The sequence below is a fragment of the Zalophus californianus genome, chromosome X, assembly GCF_009762305.2.
Source record: "Zalophus californianus isolate mZalCal1 chromosome X, mZalCal1.pri.v2, whole genome shotgun sequence".
NCBI classification, from domain to species: Eukaryota; Metazoa; Chordata; class Mammalia; order Carnivora; family Otariidae; genus Zalophus; species Zalophus californianus.
Window position 1 is genome coordinate 87,624,218 of NC_045612.1, and position 22,017 is coordinate 87,646,234.

General features: G+C 41.0%; 1 protein-coding gene across 3 annotated transcripts; it reads left to right on the forward strand.

Moving 5' to 3' along the window:
• The first annotated feature begins 10,044 nt into the window (after positions 1-10,044).
• ZNF630 (zinc finger protein 630) lies at positions 10,045-20,974 on the forward strand. 3 transcript variants are annotated; one of them, XM_035725349.1, is made up of 5 exons: positions 10,045-10,099; positions 11,882-11,915; positions 17,713-17,839; positions 18,100-18,195; positions 18,607-20,974. In XM_035725349.1, the coding sequence occupies exons 3-5, from the start codon at positions 17,806-17,808 to the stop codon at positions 20,331-20,333; spliced, it is 1,857 nt and encodes a 618-aa protein (XP_035581242.1). In that variant the 5' UTR covers positions 10,045-10,099; positions 11,882-11,915; positions 17,713-17,805; the 3' UTR covers positions 20,334-20,974. The 3 variants fall into 3 exon arrangements, with proteins under 3 accessions (XP_035581242.1, XP_035581241.1, XP_027463150.2); XM_035725348.1 differs by having other exon boundaries at positions 10,057-10,680; positions 11,327-11,915; XM_027607349.2 differs by lacking the exon at positions 11,882-11,915 and having other exon boundaries at positions 10,057-10,680.
• Positions 20,975-22,017: the final 1,043 nt, after the last annotated feature.

Below are 22,017 nucleotides of genomic sequence, written 5' to 3' on the forward strand. Positions count from 1 at the left end.
CTTTTAAATATTTTTAGTTGCTGCTTTAGCAAAAGCAGCTTTTCCTCCAACTCTGGCTGGGTCTCCTGTTCTGGCTCCAACCCTTGGCTGCTTCTCTCTCCCCCTCCTTTAGCTTCTTTAGCTCCTGGGCTCTCACTAACAGCTTGTGGTTGCATTTAGGGCCCGCCCAGATAATCCAGGATAATCTCTTTATTTCAACAGCCTTAATTTAATCCTATTTGCAAAGAACCATTTTCCAAATAAGGTAACATTTACAGGTTCCAGGGATTATGACCTAATGTCTTTGGGGCCATTATTCAGCCTACTATAAGGAGTAAGTCAGACATTTTTGTTCTGAAGTTCTAGGATCACTGGGTTTTGAAAGGGGTGACTGGAGCTTTCTGAGGCCACATGGGCAGAAGTCGGTGCAACCTGGTGGGAGGAGGGTGGGTTCTGTGGTCAGATAGACCTGAATTCACTCCCCAGCCGCAACATCTGATGACCTTGGGCAAGTCACTCAACCTTTCTGACTCTCCATTTCTCCCTCTGTGAAATGAGGTAGTAACTGCTTCTCTCTCACAGGGCTGTTATAAATTGCACTTAGCACAGGGCTAGGCACATTGTGAGTGATCAACAAACATTAGCTGTTCGTATTAAATCAGGAGCATGTTGACAATAATAACATGCACTTATTCTGTGTTTACTTTCTTCTGGGTTCACAAGGGATTTTAACATACACTCCCAGGAAGATGTAGATGGCCTTATTGCCCCATGTCACAGATGTAGATTCAAGAGGCCAGGATTTGCCCAGAGTCAGCCAGTCAACAAATAGCAGAGGAAGAGATGAAGACCATGTATGGCTGATCTTTCAACGCAACTCGAGTCTCTATCACAGGAGGGGATTGTAAATCCCAGCACATGCAGAGAGCATATGTAAATGATAAACACATCTGCAAACAGGAAAGTCTGTGGCCATTTGTAAGGAGGGACTTGCCAACTCTTGCAGGTGCAGACTCTGGTGTGGAAAACCAGGATGGTGTACATGTCTGTGCTCAGTACTTTTCCACAAAGACAACAAGAGACTCTGCACCAGTGGTGGTGACAGACCCCTGTATGAGAGCAAAACCTGAACCAGGACCCAGGATGCTGTGGACCTTTTGACTCCAGGATGAATGGATGAAAAGGCCAGCATCATGTGGCTCTGGGAGTTTCCCATGATTTCCCAAGAACACTGTTTGTTGAGCCCAAGATTTTTTCACTCTGTAGTATATTTCCACTTCTTTAAAAAAAAAATCAACTTTAGGGGCACCTGGGTGGCTCAGTCTGTTAAGCATCTGCCTTTGGCTCAGGTCATGATCCCAGGGTTGTGGGATTGAGTCTTACATCAGGCTCCCTGCTCAGTGGGGAGCCTGCTTCTCCCTCTGCCTGCCGCTCCCCCTGCTTGTGCTCTCTCTCTGTCAAATAAATAAATAAAATCTTTTTAAAAAAATTCAACTTTAGGGTGCCTGGGTAACTCAGATGGTTACGCGTCTGCCTTCAGCTCAAGTCATGATCTCAGGGTCCTGGGATCGAGCTCTGCATCAGGCTCCCTGCTCGATGGGGAGCCTGCTTCTCCCTGTCCTTCTACTGCTCCCCTGCTTGTGCTCTCTCACTCTGTCAAATAAATAAATAAAATCTTAAAAAAAAATAAATAATTTAACTTTCTATTGAAGTATAGCATAAAGATGGAATCTTGGGGCTCCTGGATGGCTCAGTCATTAGGCGTCTGCCTTTGGCTCAGGTCATGATCCCAGGGTCCTGGGATCAAGCCCGGCCTCGGGGTCCCTGCTCAGAGGAGAGCCTGCTTCTCCCTCTCCCGCTCCCCTTGCTTGTGTTCCCTCTCTCTCTGTGTCTTTCTCTGTCAAATAAATAAATAAAATCTTTACAAAAAAAGATGGAATCTTGCACAAATTGTAACTTTATCATTTGACAGAGGTCGGGGAACTCAGGATTTGAGAGTTGGTGTTAATTTTCCTCAAGGTAAATCATTGCTGTTGAGTATGAGATCAGAAAAACATATCTGACAGTTTCATGGTTCAACCACTTAGACTTTCTTGCATGTATTTCTGGTATAATTGGCCATGCAGACTATTGTTATCCGTGACATTGAAAAACAGCTTTATTGAGATATAATTGACATATAATAAATTGTACATATTAGAAATATACCATTTGATAAGTTTATATATTACATATATATATTCACCATAATCAAGGTAGTAAACATATTCATCACTCTCTCATCCCCACTGATGCTATCACTAAAAATTAGTTTGCATTTTATAAAGTTTTATATAAATAGAAACTATTTATGCACTATGTACCCTTATTTGAATAGTTTCCTTCACTCAGTATTATTTTGAGATTCATCCATGTTGTGTTGTATAGATACACTCTAATTTGTTTATTCATTCATCTCTTGATAGACATTTGAGTTGTTTTCAGTTTTTGACTATTACAAATGCACTTGCCATGCAAACATTGCACAAGTCTTTGTATGGACATATATTTTCTTTTCTCCTGGGTCAAAACCTAACAGTGTAAAAGCTGGATCATATGGTAGGTGCATGGTTAGATTTTATTTTATTTAATTAATTTTTTTAAGATCTTATTTATTTATTTGACAGAGAGAGACACAGCGAGAAAGGGAACACAAGCAGGGGGAGTGGGAGAGGGAGAAGCAGGCTTCCTGCTGAGCTGGGAGCTCAATGTGGGGCTTGATGTGGGGCTTGATCCCAAGACCCTGAGATCACTACCTGAGCCAAAGGCAGACACCCAACCATCTGAGCCACCCAGGGGACCCGGGCTATTTTCTTATTGTAGAGTTTTGTGAGTCTTTTTACATTCAGATACACGTTTTTGCAAAGACTTTTCCCAGTCTGTGGCTTGTTTTTCCATTATCTTAACTGTGTCCTTTAAAGAATGGATTTTTTAGTTTTGATGAAATCTAATTTATCAATTTATTCTTTTGTAAATTTTGCTTTTGTTGTCAAATCTAAAAAATCTTTGCCTAACTTAATGTCACAAATCTTCCCCTGTGGTTTCTTCCAGAAGTTTTATACTTTCAGGTTTTAAATGTAGGTCTATGATCCATTTGGAGTTAATTTGTGAATATGGTGCAAGGTATGGGTCCAAGTATGTTCTTTTGCATTTCTATATCTAATTGTTCCAGCATTATTTGTTGAAAAAGCCATCCTTTCCTTACCGCATGGTCTTTGCATCTTAAAAAAATTAGTTATAACCCACATATATGTGTGGGTTTATGTCTAGAGTATCTACTTAGCTCCATTTATCTGCTATTTGATCTTTACACCAATATCACACAGTGTCAATTACTGTAGCTTTATAATAATTCTTGAGTCAGTGTTAAGCCCTCCAACTTTGTTTTTCTTTTTTAAGAGTTGTTTTGCCTATTCTAGATACTTTGCATTTATTTTTATTTTTTAAAGATTTTATTTATTTATTTGACAGAGAGAGGCACAGCGAGAGAGAGATATAAGCAGGGGGAGTGGGAGAGGGAGAAGCAGGCTCCCTGAGGAGCAGGGAGCCCGATGCGGGACTCCATCCCAGGACCCTGGGATCATGACCTGAGCCGAAGGCAGATGCTTAACGACTGAGCCACCCAGGTGCCCCGATACTTTGCATTTCTATATGAATTTTATTTATTTATTTGTTTGTTTGTTTATTTATTTAAATTTAAATTCAATTAGCTAACACCTAGTACATCATTAGTTTCAGATGTAATGTTCAATGATTCATCAGTTGCACATAATGCCCAGTGCTCATCCCATCACGTGCCCTCCTTAATGCCCATCACCCAGTTGCCCCACCCCCCCACCCCCCTCCCCTCCAGCAACCCTCAGTTTGTTTCCCAGAGTTAAGAGTCTCTCATGGTTTGTCTCCCTCTCTGATTTCTTCCCATTCAGTTTTCCCTTCCTTCCCTTATTGTCCTCTGCACTGTTTCTTATATTCCACATATGAATGAAACCAAATGATAATTGTCTTTCTCTGATTGACTTATCTCACTTAGCATAGTACCCTCCAGTTCCATCCATGTTGATGTAAATGGTAAGTATTCATCCTTTTTTTAAAAAGATTTTATTTATTTTTTGACAGAGAGACAGCGAGAGAGGGAACACAAGCAGGGGGAGTCAGAGAGGTAGAAGCAGGCTTCCCACTGAGCAGGGAGCCCGATGCGGGACTCGATCCCAGGACCCTGAGACTATGATCCGAGCTGAAGGCAGATGCTTAACGACTGAGCCACCCAGGTGCTCCAGTATTCATCCTTTCTGATGGCTGAGTAATATTCCATTGTATATATATATATATACCACATCTTTATCCATTCATCTATTGAAAGACATCTCGGCTCCTTCCACGGTTTGGCTATTGTGGACATTGCTGCTATGAACACTGGGGTGCAGGTGCCCCTTCATTTCACTACATCTGGATTTTGGGGTAAATAACCTAATAGTGCAATTGCTGGGTTGTAGGGTAGCTCTATTTTTTTTTAAGATTTTATTTATTTATTTGAGAGACAGTGAAAGTGAGAGAGATCACAGAGGGAGAGGGAGAAGCAGACTTGCAGCTGAGCAGGGGGATCCCGATGTGGGACTCGATCCCAGGACCCCAGGATCATGACCTGAGTCGAAGGCAGTCGCTTAACCAACTGAGCCACCCAGGCGCCCTAAAGTACCTAATTTAGAAAGTAAAGAAACATCCATATTTTATAGTCTAGAAAATTTAAATCTGTGCTTTCAAAAGAGAACTTACATGAAATGCATACATGAGTCAGCAAGTGTATTTATCGATATATATTTATACAAAAGATGTATTATAAAGCTAGGGGATCTGGTGAGGCTGGGCAAGTTATTTACCAAATGAAGGCGAGTGCCTGTGGAAAAATTCTGTGACAGGCAAGTTAAAGTAAGCTGAGGAAAGCCACAGGGCCAGCCCTCTACAGGCACACCTTGTTTTTTTTATTTGTTTGTTTTTTAAAGATTTTATTTATTTATTTGAGAGAGAGAGAGCGAGCGAGCATGGGGAGGGGCAGAGGGAGAGGGAAAATCAGACTCCCTGCTGAGCAGGGAGCCTGATGCGGGGCTCGATCCCAAGATCCTGAGATCATGACCTGAGCGGGAAGCAGATGCTTAACTGACTGAGCCACCCAGGCGCCCAGGTAGCTCTATTTTTAACGTCTTGAGGAACCTCCACACTGTTTTCCAGACTGGCTGTACCAACTTGCATTCCCACCAACAGTGTAAGAGTGTTTCCCTTTCTCCACATCCTTGACAACATTTGTTGTTTCCTGTCTTGTTAATTTTAGCCATTCTGACAGGTGTAAGGTAGTATCTCATTGTGGTTTTGATTTGTATTTCCCTGATGACAAGTGAGGTTGAGCATTTTTTCATGTGTCTTTTGTTCTTTATGAATTGTAGAATCAGCTTGTCAGTTTCTACCAAAAATCTTGCTGAGGTTCTTATTTAGATAACATTAGATTTATAGATAAATTTGGGGAGAATTGACATTTTAACAATATTGACTTTTCCAATCCACGAATGAGGCATATCTCTCCATTTATTTAGATCTTACTTAGTTTCTCTCAGCAATATTTTGTAACTTTCAGTGTATAGATCTTTCACATGCTTTGTTAAATGTATCCCTAAGTGTTTCATGATTTTTATAATGTTGTAAATGATATTGGTTTTTAAATTCAATTTCTGATTGTTCATTGCTGGTATATAGGCATACAGTTGGTTTTTGTATATGGATCTTGTATCCTGCAAACTTGCTAAACTCACTTATTAGATCTAGTAGTTTTTTTTAAAGATTTTATTTTATTTTTTAAAAGATTTATTTATTTATTTGAGAGCGAGAGAGAGAGGGTGTGAGCGGAAGGAGGGAGGGGTAGAGGGAGAGGGAGAGAATCTTCAGCAGACTCCCTGCTGAGTGCAGAGCCCAATGCAGGCCTCCTGGCTCTCTCTCATAGCCCTGAGATCATGACCTGAACTGAAATCAAGAGTCAGACACCTCACTGACTGAGCCACCTAGGAACCCCTCAAGATTTTATTTTTTAAGTAATCTCTCCACCCAATGTGGGGCTTGAACTTAAGCTCCAAGAGGAAGAGTCGCATGCACTACCGACCAAGCCAGCCAGGTGCCCCAAATCTAGTAGCTTTTTAATAAATCTATTGGATTTTCTACAAAGATGGTCACGTCATCTCTGACATTGTCTTTTTTTTTTTACAACGAACTTGCTTTTAACCACAGATTTGTCATTTTAATGTGTTCTTCATTTAATACTTCACCCTAAAATATGTATAGAAAAGTGAAAACAGAAGCCATCCCATAAAACCTTTTACTGAGTTTTCACTATCATACTCACTATCAGTAAACCATTAGAACAGTGGTTCTCAACCAGGGATGATTTTGCTCCCCAAAGGACATTTGGCAATGTCTGCAAAATTTTGTCACAACTTGGATGAGGGGGCTACTGGCATCTAATGGGTAGAGCCCAGGGATGATGCTAAACATCCTATAATACACAAGATAGGCTCCCGACAAAGAATTATGTAGCCCAAAATGTCAATGGTGTTGAGGTTGAGAAATTCTGCACTAGAAATCAGTACATACACAGATGTGATCCTCACAATAAATGTCCTTATGCAGATAACACGATGTTGATAGATGTAGCAGGGCTCATTTAAATTTCATATCAATTTTATCCTTTCCTCAAATCCTGTGAAAACTGTACCTTTTCTTTTACTTGGTGAGATGTCCCACGGTTCTTCTGATATGCAGTTTCCCTCATTGAAAAGGGTCAACAAACTTGACATTGTTGGACTGTAGGTTTGTTTCTGGTGTTTTTAGGTTGATCAAGCTAGAACAAAGTCATGCTGTGGAATCAGATTCTCCATTGTGAAATGTGTTTCTGGGAAACTTGACTGGTCCAGAAACTGGAGGAATGGGAGTGGACCTGATGATCCACACTGCTGCAAAAATCCAGATGCCGCTGCTCATCAAATCCCGAGTAATTTATCCAGTGTTTTTCCCCCTTTGGCCCAGAGGTTCCATGGCTCCACTGGCCCCTGACCCCTAATTCCTTTGAACCTACAGAGCTGCAAAGCAAAGTAACTTAGGCCATCTGCCGAGAAACCTGGGAGACAGGCTCCTCCCCTGAGGCCTTTGGATCCACTGGTGCAGCTGGTATGTCCTGGTACCTGGAGGCAGAGGGTTGGACAAAACAACCTGCTGGGGCATAGGCAGCACAGAGAGGGGACACTTCCTGCAGCTCTATACCAAGGGTGTCAGATACAGGTTCTTCACTCCTGCCCTGAGGATACCCTGGCCACTCCTGGGCAGAGGCAGTTTCTCTGCTTCCTTTAGTCCCTCCCAAGTCCCTTCTGAGGCCGCTTCAGTGGGAGGAAGGCATCAATTCTCAGCTCCTGACCTTTTTCCTTGGGGTTGTTTTTCACAGGTTTCACTAGACATGTGAATTTATCTTGGAGGCGGGGGCAGTTAAATATCTCTCACAGGCCTCTCTCCTTCTCCCACACTCTCTCTCTTTTGTTCTTCTCTCCTCTTTACCTCTTGACTAAAGGTGCTGGCTGCAGCATCTCGAGCTGATGTCCAAAGCCTAATACAACCACAACAGGGCCGGTGACATTGTCCTTAATCACCTGTTGCTGTCACATCCTGGGGGACCCTGATAGTGCTAACACCCTGTTGAGGTCACCAGGGCATCAGTCCCCTCCCAGCCTTGAATGAAACAATTCACCGCAAACCACCTCTGAAGATGTGGCATCAACCACGAGGGAGGCAGCCGGGGTGTGATGAGGAACTCTCAGCATCATCTTCCTGCCTTGGGCCAAGACTCCTGAACTGGAAAGGGCCCATCTAGTCAGCCCTGCCTCTCCCCACGCTGTAGGTTTTCATAATGATGTTTTTTTTTTCTTTACTTATACCTACAAACTTCTTGTTTTTGAAAAAAAAAAACACCTTAAAGTATATTTTGCATAATTAACTAGACTTTATTTAGAGGACAACTTTAATTCATGTTTGTTAGTTAGAAAAACAATTTTCTGTAACATTTTATTTCCTACCATTGTAGCAATTACTCTAGAGATGAGAACAATATATTGGCCACTCTGGTGTACAGGACAAACTTTATCTTTTTTTAAAACCTAAATTAAATAAAATAGTGAAACTCCTCAATTTCTGAGTCTTTAGACTGTACGATCTAACAACTAAGAGCTCAGGTGAACCCTATCTCCTTTAACACATCACACCCCGAGAGTCCAGAAGGCAGGGACATTTGCAATCAGGGCTTTGGAAACATTTACTGCAGAAGGGAACTGGAGCATAGAATCATGGAGAACACATCTCCCAGGGACCAGCACACTTTCACCCTGAGCCTGAACATGAAATAATAATGAATCTCTATCCCTCAGATATGAACTTTGGTCCTGGTCCTCTGTTAATTCTTCCACTCTCACAGACACTCAGGTCTGCCCTTGCACCTGGTTCTCTGCTCAGTTTTCTCTCTACACAGCCTTCTATTAATGCTTCTGCCACTAATACTCCACTTGTTGGGGCATTTAATGTAGGTCTCTGTCAACAAGTAATTCTATCATCAATGTACTCTGTCATGAAAAGCAAACCTGAGTCTTTACTTCTATCAATGCCTAACCCGATCTGTGAATGAAATCCAAGGCTATTAACATTAGTTTTCCCCAGTGATCTATATATTAAATCCAGATTGCTGTTATAGATTTTACCATCAATGTCCCTCTTCTCTGACCTTGGCTCTGGCTGTCTATTAAATCTTTATTCATCAGTGACCTTTAGCTTTAACCTTAAACCCAGGGCTCTGTTAAGTATTCTGCCATCAATGTGTCTGTGTTCTAGATCTTAAACCTGGGCTTCTGTTAACTTTTCCACCATCAATGCTCCTATGACCATTACCTAGGGTCCAGGGGTGTCTACTGAGATTTCCATCAGTTTCCTTTGTTCTGACCTTGAACCCAGGCCTTTGAAAAAATTCTGAAAAAATAAAAGCCTGGGCCCCTTATTGATACCCATCTGGTTTGAATTCAAACCTGATCTACTATTGGTAGTCTTTCCCTATTAATACATTGTGTCTCAATCAAGTCTTCCACCACCATTGACCCTCTAATTTGTTATCTTACATGGAAAAAGGGACTTTGCAGATATGATTAAATTAAAATCTCGAGATGGGAAGATTATTATGGATTATCCAGATGAGTCCAATGTAATCACAAGGGTCCTTATAAGAAGGAAAGAGGAGGGTCAGAGTCAAAGAAGGTGTGATGGAGGAAGCAGAAGGTCATAGAGACTTGAGGAGGCTACACTTCCTAATTAGTCATTATTTTACCTTCAGTGTCCTTTGATCTAGAAGTAAGATTTTTTTAAAAGATTTTATGTGTTTATTTATTTGAGGCGGGGGAGAGCAGAGAGGGAGAGTGAGAGGGAGAAGCTGACTCCCCGCTGGGCAGAGAGCCCCGTGTGGGACCCGATCCCATGACCCTGAGATCATGACCTGAGCCGAAGGCCGACTCTTAACTCTTAACTTGTTAGTTTTCTCAATCCATGAACCTTGGTAGAGGTCTTGACTATTTCGCCATCAGTACTCTATTTTGTAGATCTAGAATCCGAGCCTTTGTTAACTATTCAATCCCATTCCGGGCTGACCTCAAATCTAGTCTTTTGTTAATTTTTCTAAAATCAATGCCCCTTAGGCTCTACCTTAAACCTCTGCCTCCTACTTCTTTCAGCTTTGATATGGGCTGCCAAAGGCCACATCTGCCCACTTTAGGAGAGGCGGGCAGAAAGTCTGGCCTGTGAGTGACAAGAGAGGGAGGGCCTTCTGTGTTCCAAGGAGCCAATAGAAGAGCAGGAGCGCCGCGAGGCCGAGCCTTGAGTGGCAGACGGGGAGGGGGCTCGGCCCCATTGAAGGAACAATAGGAAGGCGGGAGGGCTATGACGCCAGGCTGCGAGAGGCGGGCCGGGAGTGTGGATGAGAGGATACGTTATGTCCGAAGACTCTTCGCTTTCACCAGAGGTTTTAGAAATGAGGCTTCTGCAGAGCAATCTGCCAGGCGGTGCTTCTATCTTCCGGCCTTACCACCCCTTCCCCGCCCCCCTCCCTGGGTCCCGGTTCCCACCGAACACCCCTACCCGCACGTCGCCACGCCTTTGCTCAGGCCGGGCCTCTGCTGAGGACCGGGAACGCCCATTCACCCTCCCGGAACAGTCGCTACACATCCGAGCCTCACACTGCTTTCGAAGCACCAAATCCGAATACCCGGCCTCGGAAATATCACGGGGACTTCCCGGACCCTAAAACACATATCTCTTCAGGCTGGAATGGGAGCCTCAAGAAGCAGTGTGAGGCCCTGGCCATTTTCCTGGCCGGCGACAGAGTTCCTGGCGCAGACCGAATGACGCCATTTTTGTTACTGGTAGAGCTCGGGCTTGGAGGCTGTTGCTGAGCCTGCGAAAGATAAGCTAATGCGTCATCCAGACCCACCAAGGAGGGCTGGAGGGGAAAGGGAATTTTGGGCGATGTTGAGCCCGTTTGTGCAAGCAGGGAGCCAAGCTCGTCTTGAGAAGGAGCTTTGGGGTCCTGAGAGCAGAGCCAGGGTGAGGGGCCCGGTTGAGGGATGCGGGTCTGTGTGGTCAGTGATGGGGACACGTGGAAGGACCAATGAGGGGGTCCTTCGGGCTGAATGATGTGGAGAGCAGTGATAGGGAAGGGAGTCTGTAGGACTGTGTGTGGGACATGCGATGAGGAGTTTCTGGAAGTGAGTGACCCGGGGGGGAAGTCTGTGCAGTGAGCAATGGTGTCTGTAGGGTGAATGATGGGGTTTCTAGGAAGTGAGTGAAAGGGGCCTGGGGTGAGTGATGGAGTATGCAGTGAGCAAGGGTGTCTGTAGGGTGAATGATAGGGTTTCAAGGGAGTGAGTGAAAGGGGTTTGTAGGGTGAGTGAATGGGGTCAGGGGTGAGTGATGGAGAGTTCGTTGGGTGAATGATGGGGGATCTGGGGTGAGCATTGGGGTGGTCTTTAGAGTGAGTGATGAGGGTCCATGGGGACAGGAATGGGAATACATAGGGTCAATGTTGGGATTCTGTGAGGTCCATGATGGGCGGCTCTTTGAGATTGATAATACAAACATGAATAAACAAAAATCCCTGCCCTTGTGGTGTCAGCATTCCAATGGAGGCGACAGACATTGAGGCTTTACTTTGTATTTCCCTGATGACTACGTTTTCATATCTTTCTCTTAGATCCTCTTTTGTGAGTCACCTGTTCAGATCTTTTGCTCAGTTTTCTACTGGATGTCTGCCTTTTCCTTATTGATTTGTAGGACTTGTTTTTATATATTCTGATAACTACTCCTTTATCAGTGGTATGTGTTTTGCAAATATTTCTTGGATTCTTGGCTTCTCTTTTCCTCGTTGTGGCATTAAGATTTTTAGTTAACTTTGAACTGTAAAGCACAATGTAAATTTAGAGTTTTGTTATTCTCAAGTTAAAAATCAGACAATGTCCTCTGTAATTTAGGGCGAGAATTAACTTTTTAGGGCATTCAGGAATAGAGAGTTGCATCTCTGAAAACTTTGGTGCCATGACAGCTAGGGAGGAGTTCTCTGCTTTTTGTTTTCTCACCAGCTCACCCTCTAGTCACTGGCTGTGTGATCATGGATAAGTGACTACACCTCTTTAGGCCTCAGTTTCCTCACTGTGAAATGAGGATAATAGCAGGGTCTATCCTTTGAGGCTTGGGATGATAATTAAGTGAGTTAATACCTGATTATTATCTATTCACCATGGTTTTGTAGCACTGACCTTGTATGGATCATCCATGAACTCAAGGTCAGTTCTACTCATGTAATACCCGAGAAAATAGAATAAAAGAAATTAAATGCCAAGGAATAAGATTTTGTCAGGCAGCATTGAGCTTTGGAGGGCCACAAACCGTTGTGGTATCTTAGGGGTCAGATGTTTGTTGTTATTAAACAATTGGGAGTGTGATCTTGTGGTGTGCCTCTTCATTTTGCAGCTATATTTCCATGCTATTAACTTTATTTCCCTAATACTACTAAGCTTATGTCCATGGAAATTTTCAAACATTCAGCAAAATAGAGGGAATTATATAATAAACTCCCATCATGCCCCTCACCCAGTCTCATCAGTTGTCACCTGATGGCCACTGTTGTTTCACCTAGACCAGGGGATGGAAAACTATAGGCAGTGGGCCAAATCTGGCCCACTGCTGTTTTTATACAGCCGTAAGCTAAGAATGGTTTTCACATTTTTTAATGTTTGGAAAAAAATCAGAAGAAGAATATTTTGCGACATATGAAAAGGATATAAAATTCAAATTATAGTGCTCATAAATGAGGTTTTAAACAGTAGTATTTTAAAAACTTTTTTAGAGAGAGAAAGGGCAATGGATGGGGGGCAGAGGGAGAGGGAGAGAGAGAATCTCAGGCAGGCTTCATGCTTGGTGTGGAGCCCAATGCAGGGCTTGATCTCACCTCCCTGAGATCATGATCTGCACTGAAATTAGGAGTCAGAGGTTTAACCGACTGAGCCACCCAGGTGTTCCATAAATGAGGTTTTATTGGGACACAACCGATAAACAGCATTGGCTTATGTATTGTCTGTGGCTCTGCTTTCGATCGCTGAGTAGTTGCCACAGAGACTGTGGGCTTCACAAATCTGAAATATTTACTATCTGTCTCTTTACAGAGAAAGTTTGCCAACCCCTAGTCTAGACCACCCATTTATTTCTCCCTCCCAGATTGTTTTTTCTTTGTTACTGATAACATAAAATGCACAAGTATTTTTTTAAAGATTTTATTAATTTATTTGACAGAAAGAGAGCATGAGCAGGGGGTGGTGCAGGCAGAGGGAGAAGCAGACTCCCCGCTGATCAGGGAACCCGATGTGGGACTCCATCCCAGGACCCTGGGATCATGACCTGAGCCGAAGGCAGATGCTTAATCAACTGAGCCACCCAGGCACCCCTAAAATGCACAAATATTAAGTGTATAGCTAAATGAATCTTTACATATGTAGTCCTTCTTATTATTTTGAAACAAATCCCAGATATATCATTTCATAATAAAGTCTTCATCATGTACCTGTAAAAGATAAGGTCTTAAAGGTCAATACTGTTATTCAAGGTAAAATAATTAACAATAATAACTTCAGATCATCATTGGTTAAAATTTTTAATATCATTAAATATCTAGTCAGGGCTCAAACTTTCATGATTATCTCAAAGATTTTTTTGTCTGTTCAAATTAAGATCCGTACACGGTCCACACTTTACATTTGGTTGCTGGATCTTTTGAGCCTCTTAATTGTGCCTAGTGTTATTTTAAATGGTCACCTGCCTTTCCATCCCTTGGAGGTTCCATAAATTACTTTCTCAGTCCTCAGTGATTGGGCATTTTGGTTATTTTCAAAATTATGGTGTTCAAGACAAAGCTGTGATGAAAGTTCTTTCAGTTAAATTTCTGCACACATCCATGATTATTACCTTAGAACAAAGTTCTAGAAATGGAATTGCTGGTCAGTTGATAAACATAAGTTATCAATGAATTAACAAACAACACGTGTTACATTCAGCCATTGAAGAGTGGTTAACCCAGCTTCGTCTCTGAAGACTCTTCTGTACCCCACTGCACCCCCAATTGCTTTCCAAAGAGAGACAAAATGACTGAGTCCCAGTTAAGTTGTTTGTTTCCCACTTGGTTTTCCCACTGTAAAATGAGAAAGGACGATACTTTGAAAATAAGAATTAGAGAAATTTAGACAAAATAGAAGATCAAGATGCAGATGAAGTTGCTGTTAAGATACATAGATTATCTGGCCTTACTTCATATAAACTGAGCTAAACATTTTACCTTCAAGCTTCCTGGCAGCCACAGTGAAACTGGCAAAAAGGATATGTTAGATGGTTTGCATTCTCCATCAAGAGAAATCAGTTCATCTGTCCAGCTCTTCAGCAAGTCAAGATTTCTGGGACTTTAAGAAATTTATTGTTGAATTTTCCTAAAGGCCAGTGATTTTCAGCTCAGTATGGTATCATCGATAGTCGTTTCAAAGAGGCTATTTTTAGTTAAAAATTTCTGGCAGAGGCTTGGAGGGTGGGTGGTTTCTTGGTTTTCCATGGCTCCTTTGCTGTCATCTCATAGTTTGTGGGATCATTCCCCAACTCAAGGCCAGTTCCTTCTCTGCTCTTCCATTTTATGTCTTTTTTTAAACAGTTTTTTAAAAGATTTTTATCCATCCATATGAGAGAGAGAGAACACGAGTTGGGGGGGAGGGGCAGAAGGAGAGGGAGAAGCAGACTCCCCACTGAGCAGGGAGCCCACTGTGGGGCTAGATCCCAGGACGCTGGGATCACCACCTGAGCTGAAGCCAGACACCTAACCGACTGAGCCACCCAGGTGCCCCCATTTTATGTCTTTTTATCCCCTCTTTGCAAGGGTAATGTATGTATGGTGCAAAGAATGTAAATAATATTGCAAAGTAAAAACTAGAAAGAAAGGGAAATATCTCTGTAATGTAACTTCTGCCCCTTTCCCTGGCATAACTAGTATTATGTAGTTTGGAGATGATCCTTCCAGATACATAAAACCCCTGTGTGTATAGATATATATGTATAAATGTGTGTGAGTGATTTTATTATTTTCATGTATTTTTCTTTACCACACACACTGTATCTTCTGTAACTTTAAAAAAAGTACCGATAAAACCTTACCAAGAAATATAGTTTTTATACATTTTATTATGGAAAATTTCAATTTTGAACATACTCAAAAGTAGATGTTTGTGAATCCCTTGTACTTATCACTCACCTGCAAATATTATCAACTGGTGGCCAATCTTTGTTTTATCTATGGTCAATCTTCACCAACTCCTGTCATCCTCCTCCTCATCATTATCATCAAGCCAGTCTTTTATTAATGTTTTGTTGAGGATTTTTACTACTCTGTTCATGAGACATATTGGCCTATAATTTTTCTTGTATTCCTGTTTATGTTTTGGCATAACAGTTAGGCTGGCTTTATTTAACAAGTTGGGAAGTATTCTCTGAAAGAGTTTGGGTAAGATTAGTATTATTTCCTTCTAAAATATTTGGAAGAATTCTCCAGTGAAGTCATTATGGTGTGGAGTTTTCTTTGTGGGTAGGTTTTTAATTATGAATTTGCCTTATTGAAATAAGATAGTACCATTCAGATTTTCTCTTTCTTTGTATGTTGGGTTTTTTTTAAAAAGATTTTATTTATTTATTTGACAGAGACATAGCGAGAGAGGGAACACAAGCACGGGGAGGTGGGAGAGGGAGAAGCAGGCTTCTCGCTGGGCAGGGAGCCCGATGCGGGACTCGATCCCAGGACCCTGGGATCATGACCTGAGCCAAAGGCAGACGCTTAACGACTGAACCACCCAGGTGCCCCTGTATGTTGGGTTTGTTAAGCTGTGATTTTCAAATAATTTGTCCAGTTTGTCTAAGTCAGGGGTCAGCAAACTTTTTCTGTAGAGGGCCAGATAGAAATATTTTAGGCCTGTTGGCCGTATGGTCTCTGTTGCAAGTACTCAGCTCTGCTTTTGTAGGTTGAAAGCAGCTGTAGACAATATGCAAACCAATGAGCATGGCTGCAATCCAATGACATTTTATTTATGGACACTGAAAGTTGAATTTCATATAACTTTCACATGCCACAAAATATTCTCCTTTGACTTTTTTCTTCAACCATTTAAAAGCGTAGAAACCATTCTTAGCTCGTGGGCCAGATTTGGCCTGTGTGCCATACTCTGCTGTCCTACGATCTGCATTCTCAAATTTCTTGTCATAAAATTGTTCATAGCATCCTTTTATTATTCTTTTAATGTTTGTAGAACACAGCCCCTTTTTGATGGGCTCTTTTATTTTATTTATTTATTTATTTATTTAAGATTTTATTTATTTATTTGAGAGAGAGAGCACAGAGGGAGAGGGAGAAGCAGACTCCCAGCTGAGCAGAGAGCCTGATGTGGGACTGAATCCCAGGACCCTGGGATCATAACCTGAGCTGAAGGCAGACGCTTAACCATCTGAGCCACCCAGGCGCCCTGCTTATTGCTTTCTAGGAGCTTTTTGTATATGAGTGATGTGAGTTTTGAAGTACACATTACAAACTTTTTTTGTGTGTGTGGCTATGTGTTGATCTATCACTCAGCCTTGTTGGCTGTCTCTTCTCACTAGATTATGAGATGCTTGAGGGAAGATACTTTTTTCAGGTGTCTTTTTTGCTGGATCCCCAGTTCCTAGAACAATCCCTGGTATTCAGTGGGGTCTCACTAACAGCTTGCTGAATAAATGAATTTTTTTTCACTTAGCAGTATATCGTAGAGATTGTTGCATATCAATCCTTGTTGCTTTTTATGATTGTATATGGTATTCCCTTATGGGGATTGAAGCATAATTCATCCAATCCCCCATGAGGTTGTCTTCATTATTTTGCTGTTATAAGCAGTACTGTAGTGAAATACCTTCACATATGCTGTTTTGCTCACATATATGGGTATATGTATTGAATAATTTCTAGAAATGGTATTGCTGGTCAGATAATGTGCACATTTAAAATTTTGATGGATATTGTCAAATTAATTGCCCTCAAAATATTTTGTACCAGGGTATGCCCACAATGTGAGTTTGCTCTTTTTTTGATATCTTTACCAACTTAGTGACTTATCAAACTCTCATCTTTGATAATATGTAAGAAAAACATGATGTTTTGTTTTGTCTTAATTTGCATTTCTCTTCATGTGAATGAAGTTGAACATCATTTTACATGTTTAAAAGCCATTTGCATTTCCTTCTCTGTGAATTGATGGTCATGTCCTCTGATTATTTTTTAAAAGGTCAAGTTGTTGATCTTTTTCTTCATGCTTGTAGGAACTCTATAAAGGAGAAAATTGGCTCTGTGTCCATTTACGTGTTGTGCACATATCTACTCCCCAGTTAGATGCTTGTCCTTTGAGTTTGTTTCTGATCTATTTTGTTATGCAATACATAAAGTAGTCAAATTTATCAGTGTTTTCCTTTGTGGCATCTGGGTTTTGTAGCATGCCTAGTTAGAAGAGTTTTCTCCAAATCAAAATTATTTTTAAAATCTCTCCTGTCTTTATTTTATGGCTTCTCTTTTTCTTTGTTTAAATTTTTGTTATATCCCAAATTTATTTTTGTGTATAGTGTGAAATAAGGAGTCCATCTTTACATTTCTTCCGATAGCTACCCAGTTTTGAATAATCTGTCTTTTCTGCACTTATTTATTTATTTATAAATTTTATTTTTAAGTAATCTCTACACCTCACGTGGGGTTCAAATTCACAAACCCGAGATCAGGAGTCACGTGCTCCACTGACTGAGCCAGGCAGGTGCCCCTGCACTTATTTAAAATACTCCTTTATTATATATTAAATTTCCCATATTTATTTATATCTAGTTTTAGACTGTTTATTCTCTTCCACTAACCTTGCTAATGGCAAAATTTTACAAAGTTTTTCTCATTAAGTATGCTATACAAAAAGCTAACTAGGTATCCTACAGATATTGCTGTGGTAAAAAATGATCAGAATGAGCAGATTGTACAGGAATGTACTGTTATAGGAACCAGTGACATATGAGGATGTGGCTGTGGACTTCACCCAGGAAGAGTGGCAGCACCTGGACCCTGCTCAGAAGACCCTACACAGAGATGTGATGCTGGAGATCTACAGCCACCTGGTGTCTGTGGGTAAGGGCCCATTCTCCATGTAACAGTGAATCGAATCCTCCTCATCTTTCAGAGCTGTCAAGACCATGACCTTTATGATTTTCCATGAATAGGGTCTTTTCTTTTATAGTTTGTGTTTTACATTCATATTTTTGTTATATCTGGAATTTATTTTTGTGAGTTAAGGACCCATCTTTCCTGGGAGGCCCCTGAGACTGCTTCTTCTCCCCATGAATTTCTGAATGGCCAAGGCCAAGACCATTATAATTTTCCCTTAACAGGGTGTTCAGGTATAAAACCAGGTGTAATCTTCAAGTTGGAACATGAAGAGGACCCATGGATCATAAAGACTGAGTTGTCAAGGTGGATCCACTCAGGTAAGTAAGAATTGGGTAGACGGCTAAGAGGGCATTTTCTTCTTCTCTGACATCAGTGGCCTCCTTTCTTCCTTAAAATTCATTAGGTCTGCTTTATAACATCCATCCTACATCAGCACCTTCCTAGCACTTCTGTTTGTTGCTGTTTTCTTTTTGGTTTCTATTTGATTTTATCTTTTTTTTTTTTTAAAGATTTTATTTATTTCTTTGACACACAGAGAGATAGAGAACACAAGCAAGGGGAGCGGCAGGCAGAGGGAGAGGGAGAAGCAGGCTTCCTGCTGAGCAGGGAGCCCGATGTGGGGCTCGATCCCAGGACCCTGGGATCATGACCTGAGCTGAAGGCAGACGCTTAACGACTGAGCCACCCAGGCGCCCCTGTTTGATTTTATCTTTATTTTCTTCTTTCAGACAGAGAGAAAAGCCTTGACTCTTCCCAGCAGATCATTTCTGAAGAGCTTTCATTTCAAAAGGAGATACTGGAAAAAACCCCAAAGGATAATTCATTGTATCCTCTCTTAAAAGTCTGGCATACTGATGGTCAGATAGATAGGTATCAAGGAAACCAAGACAGAGTTTTGAAGCAGGTCACAGTCACTAGCCATGAAACATTGGCCAAAGAGAAAGGTCCCAAATGTAATACATTTGGAAAAATACTTGGTGTGTGCATAGACCTTGATCCTTCGAGTAAAAAACTCTGTGATTTTGATTCATGTGAAAAGAGCTTGAAATCTAATTTAAACTCACTGACATGCAACAGGAGCCATGCAAGGAAGAACCTCATTGAGAGATTTGGATGTGGGACACCACCTAGCTATAATGATTCCTGTTCTGTGCCTGAGGAAATTTACACTGGCATGAAACCCTGTGGACATAGTCGATGTGAAAAAGGTCTCAATCATAAACAAGTCCATATTCAGTATAAGAAAAATCAAGCTGGTAAGAAACCCAATGTTTGTAACGAGTGTGGGAAAGGCTTTATTAAGAAGTCACAGCTTATTATACATCAAAGAATTCATACTGGAGAGAAACCGTTTGTATGTGGCGATTGTGGAAAAGCCTTCAGTGAAAAATCACACCTCATTGTGCATCAGAGGATTCATACTGGGGAGAAACCTTATGAATGTACTGAGTGTGGGAGGGCCTTCTCCCAGAAGTCACCCTTCATCGTTCATCAGAGAGTCCACACTGGAGAGAAACCCTATGAATGTTTTGAGTGTCAAAAAGCCTTCTCTCAGAAGTCACATCTCATTATACATCAGCGAGTGCATGCTAGAGAGAAGCCCTTTGAATGCAGTGAATGTGGGAAAGCCTTCTGTGAGAAGTCTCACCTTTTTATACACCAGATAACTCATACTGGGGAGAGACCCTATGAATGTACTGAATGTGGGAAAACCTTCCCTCGGAAAACACAACTCATCATCCATCGGAGAACACATACTGGAGAGAAACCCTATAAGTGTAGTGAATGTGGAAAAACCTTTTGCCAGCAGTCCCACCTCATAGGGCATCAAAGAATTCATACAGGAGAGAAACCTTATATATGTACTGACTGTGGAAAAGCCTTTTCCCAAAAGTCACACCTTACTGGACATCAAAGACTTCATACTGGAGAAAAACCTTATATATGTACAGAATGTGGAAAAGCCTTCTCTCAGAAGTCACCTCTTATTATACACCAGAGAATTCATACAGGGGAGAAACCCTATGAGTGTAGTGACTGTGGCAAAACCTTCTCCCAGAAATCACCCCTCATTATTCATCAGAGAATTCATACAGGGGTGAAACCCTATGAGTGTACTGAGTGTGGTAGGGCCTTTTCCCTGAAGTCACATCTCATTATACATCAGAGAGCTCATGCTGGAGAGAAACCATATGAATGTAGTGAATGTGGAAAGGCCTTCTGTGAGAAGTCTCCATTAGCTGTACATCAAAAAATTCACACTAGGGAGAAACCCTCTGAATCTGCTGAATATGGGATGGCTTTTTCCCGGAAATCACAGATGATCACATATCAGAGAACACACACAGGGGAGAAACCTTCTAAATGCAGTGACTGTGGGAAGGTATTCTGCCAGCATATATACCTCACTGGACATCAGAATCCACATAGGAGAGAAACCTCATATATGTACTGATTGTGGGAAGGTCTTCCCAGAAGTCAGACCTCACTGTGCACGAAAAAACTCACACTGAACAGAAATTCTATGGATGTGTTGGACATGAAAAAAATGTGGCACCTCCTTAACTGTAGAATAGACTCATATGTTCCTAAGTATTTCTTTTTTTCTTTAAAGATTTTATTTATTTATTTGAGGGGGTGGGGAGGAGGAAAGGGAGAAGGACAAGCAGACTCTGTGCTGAGCTTGGAGCCCAACGTGGGGCTTGATCTCAGGACCCTGAGATCATGACCTGAGCTGAAATCGACTGAGCCACCCAGCCACCCCAATTCCTAAGTATTTCTGATTACCCTTCCACAGAATGATCTGGTCAGGCTCTCAGAAGATTTTCAACACTGTAAATATGGAATGCATTTGTTCACAAAGTATCCCATCCCCCCTCACAGAATAAATGTGTCTGGAACAGTTAGCACTGTTTTGGTGTTATTTGGTCCTTGAAGGTATTGTAGAACTCTCCTTGAATTTATTTGGGTATGGTGCATTATTTGAAGGCAATCTTTCTGTATTTCTTTCATTATATTTTCTCTCTTTAGATTACATATGTATTTATGTTGATATATCTATCAATATATAGGTATAGATATATGAATCCCTGTAATTTTCATAAAAATCATCCATTTCCTCAAGGTTCTTAATATATTTGTGAAATCTTGAAAAAAAAAGAAAAATATATTTGTGACATTTTGAGCAAAGTGATCTCATATGATTCATTTAATTTTCTCTAAATATGTAGTTATTTCTCCACTATCATTTCTGATAGAGTGTATTTGTGATTTTTTTTCCTCAGGTAAACTAATACTAATGTTTTATTTATTTTATGGCCCGCCAAAGACCAGTTCTTGCATTTATATAATTTTTCTATTTTCCAATTCATTCATTTGTACTTTTTATTTCATTAGTCCTTCCATTTTCTTTTCTATTTTTTTCTAACTTCTTTAGTTGAATGTGTAAGTCAATTAATCTCATTCTTTCTGGTCTGTTTATAGATGTATTTTCGGCTGTGTCTTAATCTGAGAACTACTTTAGCTATTTGTGGTTCAACCTGAGAGTATTCTGGTTTTTGGTAGGTAAGTCCTACTGTATAACCCAATTTTGTTTGTGGGTATAACAGATCTATTTAGTCTTAGGTCTCCCAGCATATTTCCTGTTGTGCATCCTGTTTTCATTGCTTTTATGTCTTTTAATCTTTCATCATGTGTTGTAATTTGTTTTATTCTATTTTCGATGTGTTTGTGTTCCAGAGCATAGCAAAGGGAGCTACACTTCCAAAAGGTTTTCAGGAAGCTAGCAGAATTATGGTATCCATAATCTTGATAACCCATAATAGCTGAGAGATGAGATTTGAGGCTGCAAGGAAGCATGGTGGCAAACTTTTGATCGTAAATGTTCAGAGAACTTTTTTACTTTTCTGCTTAATGCTGTGATTTAAGGTATATAATTTCTCTTACAGTCCTTTGGGCAGAGATGGTATTATTTTTAGCTCATTCTTTCACAGAGAGTAAAGCCTTTTTGTTTCCAAATTTGTGTCAGCAGTCTTTGCCCACCTTGAGCAGGACATGTTTTTGAAAACTGTACTGTGAGTAACTTTGGTTTGGTGATTGCTCTTGAAGTGAAGGATAAGCAATAGTGCAATGTCTGTTTG

Coding starts and splice junctions, on each gene's coding strand:
- ZNF630 (XM_027607349.2), top strand. CDS start 10,549: ATGCGTCATCCAGACCCACCAAGGAGGGCTGGAGGGGAAAGGGAATTT. Junction 10,681..17,712: donor GTCCTGAGAGCAGAGCCAGG/GTGAGGGGCCCG, acceptor GTACTGTTATAG/GAACCAGTGACATATGAGGA. Junction 18,196..18,606: donor GTCAAGGTGGATCCACTCAG/GTAAGTAAGAAT, acceptor TTCTTCTTTCAG/ACAGAGAGAAAAGCCTTGAC.